This window comes from Eumetopias jubatus, unplaced genomic scaffold (assembly GCF_037043125.1).
Source record: "Eumetopias jubatus isolate StellerSeaLion01/CBP00866 unplaced genomic scaffold, mEumJub1_p1.0 scaffold_13, whole genome shotgun sequence".
Taxonomy (NCBI): domain Eukaryota; kingdom Metazoa; phylum Chordata; class Mammalia; order Carnivora; family Otariidae; genus Eumetopias; species Eumetopias jubatus.
In genome coordinates, this window is record NW_028274819.1 from 47,268,720 (window position 1) to 47,281,385 (window position 12,666).

At 40.3% G+C, this 12,666-nt stretch overlaps 1 protein-coding gene across 1 annotated transcript in view; it reads right to left on the reverse strand.

Annotated features, from left to right (window-relative positions):
- Positions 1-572: 572 nt before the first annotated feature.
- CTR9 (CTR9 component of Paf1/RNA polymerase II complex) overlaps positions 573-12,666 on the reverse strand; it is a 28,790-nt gene continuing 16,696 nt past the window's right edge. The window contains exons 13-25 of the mRNA XM_028116815.2: positions 11,854-11,942; positions 10,973-11,158; positions 10,800-10,887; positions 10,478-10,626; positions 8,681-8,797; positions 8,357-8,502; positions 7,359-7,430; positions 6,766-6,901; positions 6,467-6,613; positions 5,912-6,069; positions 4,737-4,833; positions 4,390-4,502; positions 573-1,653 (exon numbers count right to left, since the gene is read on the reverse strand). Coding sequence (XP_027972616.1) covers positions 1,227-1,653; positions 4,390-4,502; positions 4,737-4,833; positions 5,912-6,069; positions 6,467-6,613; positions 6,766-6,901; positions 7,359-7,430; positions 8,357-8,502; positions 8,681-8,797; positions 10,478-10,626; positions 10,800-10,887; positions 10,973-11,158; positions 11,854-11,942 — 1,925 coding nt within the window. The 3' untranslated portion in view covers positions 573-1,226. The remainder of the gene's footprint in view (positions 1,654-4,389; positions 4,503-4,736; positions 4,834-5,911; positions 6,070-6,466; positions 6,614-6,765; positions 6,902-7,358; positions 7,431-8,356; positions 8,503-8,680; positions 8,798-10,477; positions 10,627-10,799; positions 10,888-10,972; positions 11,159-11,853; positions 11,943-12,666) is intronic.

Consider the following 12,666-nt stretch of genomic DNA (forward strand, 5'->3'; position numbering starts at 1 on the left):
TATTTTGAGGGAGAGAAAGTGTGAGGGGAAGAAGAGAGGGAGAGAGAGAATCTTAAGCAGGCTCCACGCCCAGTGTGGAGCCCAACATGGCGCTTGACCTCACGACCCTGAGATCATGACCTGAGCTGAAATCAAGAGTCAGACACTTAACCAACTGAGTCACCCAGGTGCCCCTAAGTTAATTACAGCTTTATGAACCGTACAGTGCAACATAAAAATGTTATTCATAAATTAATCACTGAATTACCAAAAACAAAGTAGTATTTCTGAAATTAGTACTAGTATGTACCTTAAAAAACCCCCACAAATCTATAAGGTTATTATAAAAGTTTTAGGGCGCCTGGCTGGCTTGGGTCAGTGGAGCATGAGACTTTTGATTTCCCGTTGTAAGTATGAGCCCATGTTGGGTTTAGAGGTTACTTAAAAATAAAATCTTTAAAAAAAATGGTAAGTTTTGAGTAAACAACCTTCAGCTTAGTTCAGGTTCTTCCAAGTATTTGCATAGTTGGTTTATGCTCAATTTTCATATACAAATGTATTGAGCAAATACAAAGGACACGATGTTACCCATAAAAATTGGTAAAAGAATTTTATTGTGTGGCTTATGTAGGTCTTTGCATTCTACTAACAGAAAAGCATTTTTCCACATCTTATCGACCTAACAGATTATGTATCTGTGGTCTTATCTACATGGCTGCAGTATTACACTACATTGAAGAAAACCTTCCTTTGACTTGTACTTTGGTGCAATTATACAGTAGATCTCTTTTCGTCCAGAAAATAAAAATATTCTCAATCTCAACTTAAAATGGAACAAAGACATTAATACCAAGTTTCTTGCACCACTCAGTAAAAGATTGTAATAAAAACCAAAACGGTATGCTGCTTAACATACAAGATGATGAGACATCTGCCAGTTTCAGTCAAACCTCTGTAGGAATGATTTAGCATCTGGGTTTATTTTTACTGCTGTTTTCACATATGACAAGTGGAATTGTACCATAATGAAGAATAGTCACATTCTTCATTTGCTCAAGAGACTCAAATATTGGACTCTAGCACAGGAAATATCTCTTGGGGCTTATAATATACAAATGGGTAGGAAAAAAAACTGCCTTAGGAAAAATTTCACAATTGTTTGACTAAACATCTGAAACGTTTTTATCACAGCTTTCATATATTAAAAAAGTTTCCTCCAGAGATGAAGCTTATTTATGACATAAAACCTAGTCGCTATCATCTGACCCATGTTCTGAGCCCCGATCCGAGGCCTCGTTGTTGGATCCCTCTGGTTCAGATTCATTGCCAGAGCCGTGGCCAGAGCCCTCATTATCTGAGCCTCTCTCGGAATCGTGATCAGACTCGGCGCTCGGAGAAGCTGGGCGGGAGTCCATGTCTGAGCCTCCAGAGCGGCTCCTCCCGGACTGCACAGACTCATTGTCAGACTGGTCAGAACCCGAGGGCCTTCTCTTTCTGGCAGGCTGGTCACTGTCTGAATCCTCATCTGACTGCTGTCTGCGGGGCCTCCGGGGGCTGCCGGCCTCGCTGCCAGACTTGTTCTGGTTCTCATCAGAATCGCTCTCCGAGGAGGCCCCCTTCTTCCGCCGCTCACCCTCGTCCGAGTCGCTGTTGCTGTTGCTGGTCCGGTGATGCCTGGTAAAGACAAGGGCGGGTTAGACCGGTCAAGAGGAGCTCGACGAGCACAGAGTGCTTTCAAAAAATGTCAGGGCATTTACTGTTCTATTTCTTGACCTGGATGGTGTTGACACAGGTGTTCATTTTGTGATACTTGTGCCGTGTCCTGTTTTGTAAATTTGATCTATTTCACAGTAAAAAAAAAAAAAAAAAAGGATTGAAAGGAAAAAAGAATACGGCACTTTGATTGTAACACAACATTTAAACAATAAATGAAGACTCTCATTGGCTTATATCAGGCACCTTTCATCAGAATGAAGCACTTCTCAATTTCATACATAAAATTATGAAAAGGAAGGGATAATTTATTTCTATAAACAAATTCACAGCAGCAGAGGTGAAACCCAGGATCTTGCTTGGCTGTAGAGGAATTAACCCTCTACCAAGGCTGGATGAGTGGGACTTGTCCCCGTCCTATCAGACACCTGAAGAGCAAAGGCACTGTTTCTAACCATGACCTGCACTAGGGCCCTCCACCAACACGACTTACTTAAGAGAAGAAGCTGGAGCTAAAAGGCTTCTGTAGCTTGCTTACTCCTGCTCTGAGGTCCCCTCTACTTATCAGTTGATGGGTTAAAGGGAAGGGGACTTGCACCTATGCTTGGAATGGTGGTGGCACCCAGGAAATCTTGGCTTCCCGGAGGCTCTGGGGGAAAGAGCATTCCTGTAACTGCTGTGACAGTGGCTCACAGCCCAGAGCTTTGGACAGGAGGACATACTGCTCCTGTGGCATATTCCTCAGTTTTGGTCTCCATGACAAAGATTCCAGGAAAGGAATATTAAATCCCACAGGGTTCAGTCTAAGAAGAGAGAAGACGATGAAATATATTCCTCTGTTCGGATATGAAACCATCTCTGCATGACTAAAGAAAGGCTCTTTGTGCTTAAATCTGAAAGAAGAAACCCAGACATACAATACGCAACTCAGGTCACCATGGCTGGACATGAAGAGTGACTAAGAAGAGGACACTGTATATTCATTCTGTTCTGTGTATCTGCTAAAGGCCAGGGGCCTCCTGGGATCTAATTCCCACCATTCTACCTGGCCAAATAAGCAAACACTTCGTGATGGTCAGGACCAAGTTTAACTGATACAAGTGGCTCAAATCAACATGGTCTTGACCTCAGATATAGTTTAGCAGTAGCTCAGCCTGTCACATGGACCCTTCTGCCTACACATTTTAACAATGCTCATTCTAAAACCAGACATCTCATTGCTCTGCTCGTGCATGCCTCTCACCACTGGCCAGGGTAACACTGTGGGCAAAGGGCAAAGCAACCCCAATGTATGTCAGCTAGTGTCTTCAGAGAAAAGGGGACTGCAAGTCTTTACAGATGGTTCCCTAAAGCTTGCTACCTATGAGGCCAGCACCCCCGCCAGCACCCTTAGCTCCCTCGACATGCTAACCAAGACTCAACTCAAACAGCCTTCCTTTTACAAAGCCTGTCTCCTACAACCCTCCTCTCAACTCCAAATTAGGTATAGTCCCTGGAGAGCAATAAAGGAAACCATAAGTGATAACACTTATCTCACAATAACGTGGTTTTTGGTTTATCTGTTATTCTCCACTGCCTCTAAAGCATAAACTCCTTGAGGGCAGAGTCTGACTCTTTCCTCTGTATCCCTGGCACTCAGCACACTGTCTCACAGAATTCTCAGTGGATGTTCAAGTGACTGTGGAATGAATGAATGAAATGATGGCCATCAGAAGAAATACACAGTGTGGTACAGCATTCAGAGTCCCAGTCTGCAAATCTAAGTTGGGAGGAACCTCCAGCTTGAGGGACAAGTTTAGGACAAGAAAAATCAAAGACTACTTTTCCAGGTGCGCCATGAGCTAAAGGAGAGTACTGGACAAGCGGTCTAGGAAAGCCCTTTCACGGAGCAGGCAGAGCTGAGTCACCACTGCCCCACAACGGAGGAAATGGTCAAGAAAGTCCCATCCCCACGTGAGCAGGATCAGTCTCCTCTAACAGTTTTAGCCGGTCTGGCAGTGTAGCAAAGTGATACATTCCATTTAGAAGGATGCCATCCAGAGCTAGAGCATATTAAGCTAAGTGAAATAAGTCAGTCAGAGAAAAACAAATACCATATGATCTCACTCATATGTGGAATTTAAGAAAGAAAACAGATGAACATATGGGAAGGGGGGAAAAGAAAAAAAGGAGAGAGAGATGCCATAAGAGACTCTTAACAACAGAGAACAAACTGAGGGTTGATGGAGGGAGGTGAGTGGGGGATGAGCTAGATGGGTGATGGGCACTAAGGAGGGCACTTGTGATAAGCACTGAGTGTTGTATGTAAGTGATGAACCACTGAATTCTACTCCGGAAACCAATATTGCACTGGATGTTAACTCCCTAAAATTTAAATAAAAAAATAAAAAAATGAAATAAAACAGCAAAAAACAATAATAATAAAATATAGTAAAATAAAAGCAAATTTCACTATTGAAAAAAATAGAAGGATGCCATCCAGGAAATTTCAGCTAATATCCACAGAGAAATAAGATTTCAAAATAGGTTTTCTTCTCTGAGGGAAAAACATGTGACAGGACAAAATGACAAGGTTAGAATAAGATGTGTGTTGAGGTTTCTGCCAGCTCTGACATTCTAAGAAGCTGGAGGGAAGACATTTGGCAGTGACCACTTTTATCTTTCATTAGAAGAATACACTAAGGGAACAATTCCTACCCTTCATCAGCAATTTTAAGTTTATCTTCGTCTGAAGAATCATCACTTGACGATATTATGGCTTTCGATTTTATTTTGCCCTTCATTGAAGGAGGCAGACGTTCTGGCTTGGGCTAAAGAAAGAAGACCAAACATAACAGATTATTCAAGACTCTGAGGTTACATCACATTAGGACGTCTTGTTAAACTAAGTTTGCAGTGTAATGATAACAATCAAACAGCAGCCCAATACACTTCAAAAAGAAGCATTTGTACTTGAAGGAACGTGCAGGGAAAGAATGTATTCTGGTGTAGTGCAACCCTTCCTGCCGACAACGGGGATGAAAACCACAGGAGTATAAACTTACAGCCTTCTTCTTCTCCGCTCTTGGGGGACGGCGCTTTTTTGGTTTGGGGCCATTTTCGGTTTCCTCATCGTCAGACCCTTCTTCTCCCTTTGGAGGTCTTACATAGCGGACATCAAGGGAAAGTCTGTCAAGATTCACTCATACCTACAAAGTCTAAGACTACTTTGTCGACACATTTTTTCTTTTCTTTTCTTTTTTAAGATTTTACTTATTTATTTAACAGAGAGAGACACAGCAAGAGAGGGAACACAAGCAGGGGGAGTGGGAGAGGGAGAAGCAGGCTTCCTGCCGAGCAGGGAGCCCGATGTGGGGCTCGATCCCAAGACCCTGGGATCATGACCTGAGCCGAAGGCAGACGCTTAACGACTGAGCCACCCAGGCGCCCTGATCAACACATTTTCATTCTGAATACTATTCTCTACATGTGCTCTCAACCACACTGTCCCTCCTCAAGGGCAAAGGCCATCATTTACAATTGCTGCACACAGCTCAGGAGTCCGCAAACACCATGGATTTCTGTGATGTCTACCAAATAATTACGTCTCTGTCAAGTCCTCTTATTAATCTAAGGTAAGCTTGAATCTTGCACTTGGTGGAGGGATAGAGGATGGGACAAAAGACCCAGGCTGCAGCCCTTACATCTTTCCTCTCCTCTTCCTTCCTTCCCAGCTACTCATTCCGGGCCTCCTGAGGTCCTATCACAGCTTCCATTCTACAGGTCTGTGTCTGAATGAATTCACTGGGTTCTTCCCTCAGTAGAGGCAGCAAAGGGCTGGGAAGAACAGGTCTCGCTGAGACAGCCAACTATAGGTTCCGGGACAGGGGAGCACCGTGAGACAGGAACAGGATAGCTCAGGGGCACCTCCAGATGAGGGCCGGGCAGCACACCACTTATCGTAACAGCGAATGGCCTGGAAGATTCAAAGGCCCTTCCTGCAGCTCTCACAGGAAGCTGTGGAGAGGTGTGGCAGACTCCAAGTACTCAGGGGATTTGGTGTGGAGGGGTCTTTCTTAGGATTATTACGATTAAAGTTAGGAAGAGTGGGGGAACAAAAGGCTTCACTGTCTGCAAAGATCAAGTGATCACCAGGTTTCATGAATTCTAACCCAAGAGAGATTCAGGTGAGAGGTTGTCTGTCACCTTCATGAGGCTATTCACAACACACTGGTAATACCTTCTCCTCTTTTTCTTCTTCCTCTCACCACTCTCCTCTTCTTCGCCTTCTTGTTCACTACCACTGCCCTTTCTTCTCTTCTTCTTTTTGGATATAGGCAGGTCATCGTCAGTATCATCATTGACAAATTCATCAAACTCGCCTCCCTTTTTAGAACGCTGAAATCCAAATGAGACTACGATCAGTTCTCTCCTGGCTGGTGGAGTGAGGCCATATCCTATCAGTCATTTAACAAACAAAGTGTCTTTTTTTTACCAAGTTGCAAGGAGGGGCTTGATGAAGCCCAATGTTAAAGACTTCTAATTAGGGTAAATTGCTCAGATATCAAAAATCATCAACTACTCAGGACACTACAAGGTACAGCGTACTGGACTAACACTGCAATGAATTTCTAAGGATACGACTGAAAGCACTGGGTTCAGAAACTGTCTCTTAGCAAAGGAGGAAGTCAAACTTAAGAACTAAGCACTGAGTAAATACAACCACTGATATCCGCTTCTGGGAGTCAAACGACAGGGACTGCGGCCACCAGTGTCAGCAGGAGTCCCATCTTACCCGTCCACCACCACCACCTCTTTTCTTTTCTTTTGTTGCTTCAGTCTCTCCAGTAAACATAAGAATATTTTTGGTCTTCTCTACATACTGGGCCCGCTGTTCCAAAAGTTTCTTTTGCTCTTCCTTTTCTCTGAGACGTTTCTCTTCCTAGGAGGGAAAAAGAGTAAGAAAACACTGCATCAAAATGTTATGTGAAAAAATATCATGACGACCATCAGAAGGACTTCTTTCTTAACATACAAGGTGTATGTATGCACACAATTCTTTAGTTCTAGGATAACTGCAAACACAATAAATACCTGTTCTTTAAGAAGTTTCTGCCTTAACAGTTCCTTTTCTTGCTCTTGTTTGGCCCGTAACTCCCTTTCTTCTTCATCTTGTTTACGCGCCCGGGCCACGTGGTACTGGGCCTGGCTCAGTAAGTCAGAGCATTGCCTACAACATTCCAGATTCAGAGAGACATGAATGCAGTTAGTATTTTGTTCAAAAACTCAGAGCATCTGTTTTCCTTACACAAACTAAAAAGTCTGAAGCAGGATCATTAGCTGATATCTAAGGGATATTTTAATTAGCAAAATTAACTTAAGTTTCTCAAAGTCAAGACTGTCAATTACAGTAACTTTCCAAATTATAAATATAAAGATTTTCAACATTATCTTCACATGTGACTCAAACAGTCAGGATAGATAGGAAAGTATTTTCTCCACACAACTTAAATACTTGTACTAAACTGACTTTGTCATATTCCCTGAAAGGACCCTTAGAAAAAAGCCTTGACCCAGGCTGGGGAGTCCCACAGAGGAGTGGGAAAGACTGACCCCTGGAAGGCTACCCAGTGCACATTGATATCACTGCCTCACCCAAAGTCACCTTTCAGAAGTAGTAACACTACCTGGCTTCTGTAGCAGCAAGGGCCAAATCGAATCTCATTTTGTCTCCCACTTTACTCAAGTAACTGAAGTATCTAAATGGAATGAGAAAATAAAATACTTCACTTAAAAAAATTCTAATGAAATAGGCTCTTTACATTTTTAATCTGCTCTACAAAACAGTCAGTCTGAGAATAGGTTTACTGACTTACATGAACCTGTTTGATACATGAAAGGCTATCATCTCAATATAATTATATATGAAACTCACTTAAAAAAAGACTCTCATCATTATAACACTCAATATGTTTAATAAAAAACAATTTCACTAAGTAGTCATATTTAATATTATCAGTAAATTCATAAAGAACCAAAAATCAGCTCAAGCAACAAGTATTTACTAACCACTGTATTTACTAAATATGTCAGCATGGAGTTTAGGAGGTGTAGGCCATGAAAACACAACTAATGTACCAGGGAAGGCAAGGAATGCTTATATAAGAATTTAAATAAGGTTGGACAAAACCTGAAGAGATGTCAGGCTTTGATTTCACCACAAACTGAATTACCAAATAAATCCTATGAAGGTACATAAATTTTGAGCTAAGTCCAATAAACCTATTCAATATTTATGAGGATAGGCCTTAATAATCTTAGCCCTATGAAAATTAGTAACCCATGAAAGACACACCAGTATAAGTAGTAAAACCAATATAAGTGAAGCCTAAAAATTTCAAGTGTGTAAAATGCTGGGTCATTTTATTGTTAGATTAATGAAAATCTGGGGCAAACTTGCAAAGCTAGCCAGCCAGTTCTAGGGGACGCTACATGATCCAAATTTGGCAGGAACCTGGCCACAGTTTGGCGCCACCTGGTGGCACTGTCTGCTTTGGCTTAAAAATCACTGGAATGCTTCTAATAAAAAATGATTCTCTTGAGGGAAGTGATTTTCAGCACCTTTTGAGACAAATGTTTTTAAAGAAACTAAACATTTCAAAAGTTGTTTCTACAAAATCTTTACCTATGTGCAAGCTCCAGTTCTTTCACAGCATTAAGTACTTCCTTCAGATTACTCTTTTCATCTTTCAGAACAGAGGTAGCTAATCTTTGCAGGACCAAGGCCACATTAAACATAAGTACTGTATCACTGGGGGCCACATGCCTAGCCTATAAATAAGAAACAAAGCAAATACTTCATATAATTGAAGACGTGAAAAGGATTTTAGCCAAATAGAGTGTTAGATGTATAAATATATATATTATATATGAACATGCATAAAATAGAATTAAAAAAAAATACAATGCAGCATAGAACTAAATGAGAATAATGAATTTTCCTTTTTACCTTTAGCAAAGTCTGCTTGCACTCCTGTAACTTGCCACACTTGAAGAGGGCCCGGGCCAAATACAACACAACTTCAGTGTTCTGGTGCTTATAGAATTTTCTGAGACAGTTTTCATACTATAATAAAAGAAAAAGTTAGTTAAAATGCAATAAGGATTAAATAATGTTGTCATAACAAGATTTCAAGTGATTTTAAAGCTATGTGAAAAGGTGTTTTACCTTTTGAGTGGTTAATTTTAAAGAATAATTTTAAGAATGATTTTTGACATTCTCCAGGATACATTTTCACAACATGAAAATCTGATAAAAAAAAACCCCAAAACCCACAACTAGATACTCAAAATAGTTTTTCCATTTGAAACTCGGACCAACACTGAAAGGATAAATAGACTGGACGGTCTTTTTCGTATCTCTAGCAATACTATCTAGAATCAGCTGACAATTTATTAAAAGTGACACACCTGGCTCCTTTGGGTTATACTCTCTACCACCTTTCTTTAGGATTGGTGGAACCTACTGGCAACTCACAGTTCTGGTTAACTTCTTGGTAAAACCAATATATAGCAGTCCTGGTGTCAATTTTGCCATGAACACTTCACTTTTTGACCATGGAACCTCTTCTGTCATAGGTATGATCTTTTTCAAGGAAGGTGGCTAAAGAGTTTCCTCTTGAATATCCCCAGTAATTAATTTGCATTTTTAAAAGGCAACATTATCATTCTGGAGTTCGGGAAGTCCCACCTCCAAAAACACCACCTCTGAGTCTACCATATGCAATCTGGGTTCTATAAATCTTTGTGACTGGTGCCTTTCAAATATTCTGAATTTGAAAACAATACCCACCATTCTTAGAAAAAAGGTTAACCACTTCCAGGAGCCTGACTGCGCTTGTCTTCTACCTCTGGTAAGAACCTTGTTTTTTCTGGGCTGCCTGGGTGGCTCAGATGGTGGTTGGGTGTCCACCTTCGGCTCAGGTCCTGATCCCGGGGTCCTGGGATCAAGTCCCACATCGGGCTCCTGGCTCAGCAGAGAGCCTGCTTCTGCCTCTCCCCCTGCTCATGCTCTCTCTCTTTCTATCCCTCTGTCTCAAATGAATAAATAAAATCTTAAAAAAAAAGAACCTTGTTTTTTCTGACCATACTATTTCCCATAGAGCCTAAGAATTTTTTACATTTTAATATGCTATACATGCTATATATATATAAAAGATTTTAAACTCACGACCCTGAGATCAAGAGTCACGGCTCTACCGATTGAGCCAACCAGACACCCCTATATCCTAAATATGACTCTTTTACTTCAAGTTCAAGCACTCCACAAATATGAAAAGCCTAACAAAATTCTATAGTGATGAAAACTAATCCCCATGGAGTTTTTCTCTTTCCAAAATGTCATTTAATCTGAGAAAGAAGAAACAAGGAAATAAATATTAAATCCTCCTATCTTCTGGGGATTTACTGATACACTAGGCATGTTAGTGACAAGTTTGGTATCCAGTCCTTTTCATACTGGATCCTCATACAATTCTGTGAATTTAAGGTACATGATCTCCATTTTACAAATGGGGAAACTGGCTCAGAGAGGCTGTCCTCTGCCCAAGGCATGTGATTAGGGGTAGAACCAGGACTCAAATCTCTGTCTGGACACCAAAGACTGGCCTTAACGTTATATAAGTCTCTGAACAGACCCAGTATCACACAAAATAGCACACAGCTCCACAACAGGGTCAGAATGGTTAAGAACACATTTGCTCAACAATGAACACAATATAAAAATTCTTGAAAGATAAGCTATTACCATCTGAACAGCACTGATATACTGCTTCTGTTCCACGTAGATGTGTGCTAGGTTCAACCACACATCACTGATATCTGCTGTTGCTTCTCTTACTTGGGCAAATACATCACGAGCTTCACGAAAATACCCTTTGTGGGCCAAAACAGCTCCTAAAATTATAAAAAGGCTTACATTTAAGAATTTTCTAATTGTAGCCAGAAAAACAACTGGAAGTCCTGTTTTAAAACAACTATGTTTATTACACTTAGGGAGAAATTATGATCTACAAACATTCCTTTGAAATCACTTATTTCACACTACGATGTCCATGTCTTATAATCACCTATGCCATTAGCAGCATACAGATTCTTTGCATCATTTCTGAGTACTTGTTTATAGATGGCCAGAGCACGATCTTGATGACGCTTCTCCTATAAAAAGAAATAAACATTATAAAACAAAATTCAAACAGGAGTCAAGTGTCAGTTTTGTTTTAAAGGGACAAAAAGAAATTACCTTTTCTCGATCTCGGGTGGGCTGATGCAAAGTTTGGAGCCAGACGTTGCCAAGGGCCAGCATAGAGTAAGTATCACTCTGCGTAGATGGTTGTTTTAATATCCTCTCAAATTTTTTCTGTCCTGGACCCCATTCTTGTTTTGCTAAATGAAGATTACCAATCAAAGACCAAGCATCTGGATGGTCCTGAAACACACATGTGTAAAGAATCAAAATCTGTAATTTGGATTCAGAGACATCGATCACTTTTCCATGATAGCTGACTGCTGAAGAGGTTTACAAGCTACATTTACAAATTTAGAGTGGAGATGGAAAAATGAATTGTAAAATCAATTTAGTGTGTAATTATCAGCATAAGAAATGCAACAGAATGGAATATAGGAAGGTCATCAGTGTACAGCACAAGGCAACGGCACATAAAGATTTCAACACTTTCGTTTTAGTTGTTTGTATACACTCGTTGTGTGTACTAGGCTATGATGTAAAATCTATTTCTGTGGGACACAATCAAAAAGTTTAGATGACTTCTACACTCTAGTATCTTTCACAAGTAAAAATTAAACAGGGAGATGTCAAGATACTAGAAATATGATAGACATTAAAATGAAAAACTGGGGCGCCTGGGTGGCTCAGTTGGTTAAGTGACTGCCTTCGGCTCAGGTCATGATCCTGGAGTCCTGGGATCGAGTCCCACATTGGGCTCCCTGCTCAGCAGGGAGTCTGCTTCTCCCTCTGACCCTCTTGTGCTCTCTATCTCTCATTCTCTCTCTCTCAAATAAAAAAATAAAATCTTTAAAAAAAAAATAAAATGAAAAACTGATTTACTAGGAAGAAAAAGGTGAGAAAATTGTTTTTCAAACCTAAGAGTTCATACTACCAACCTGATTAATTTGAAGAGCTTCCTTAAACCAATCTGAAGCCTCATAAAAATTTCCTTTATCTCTAGCCATGGCTCCTAGGCGCAAATAGCCTGAAAACATACATTTAAAAGTTATGTTTAAAATATTAGCTATAAAAGATCATACTTTTAAAGTCATACTTTCAAAATGACTGCATTTTATTACATTCATACAATGAACAGAAAAATCCCACAAGTGAAAAAATATTGAGCACCAAAAAAACAAATAATCTAACAAGTTAAAGAACAACTCTGTCACCATGAAGTCTCACTGCCTGAAATCCAATGATGCCAAAAAACATTTCTATGAAAAAGATCTATCTCTGCCACTCTATTTCCAAGGCTAGCACCCTGGTTCAAGTCCTCATCTCCACCAAAGTTACTTAAGAAGCTTGGAGCAGTTCTGTTTCCAGTTTCTCTCTGATGCATAGCACCGTCACTTTTTCTTAAAAAGCTGCTTGTCATATGGCAAAAGAGTGAAAGCAGAGACTACTAGGGATTACTAGTTAGAAAATCTGGGCTCTAACTCCACTTAAAGAACAGTAAGAAAGTGTCACACAAATTTAAGTTGTTATTTTCTCCAGAAAATGTCACTCTCCTCAGGCAACGAACAATGGCTTACTATTGCCTATCAAACCAATTCAAGTTTAGCCTGGCATTCAATTAAAATCGTATTTTTTTTTTAAATCACTTCTGCATCCATAACAGCATGAGCAAGGCCAAGTTAATGGCTCCTGATTTAACCAGAGTCAAAATATCATAGCTTTAGGTTCTTTTAAGGGAAGTACAGTATTGT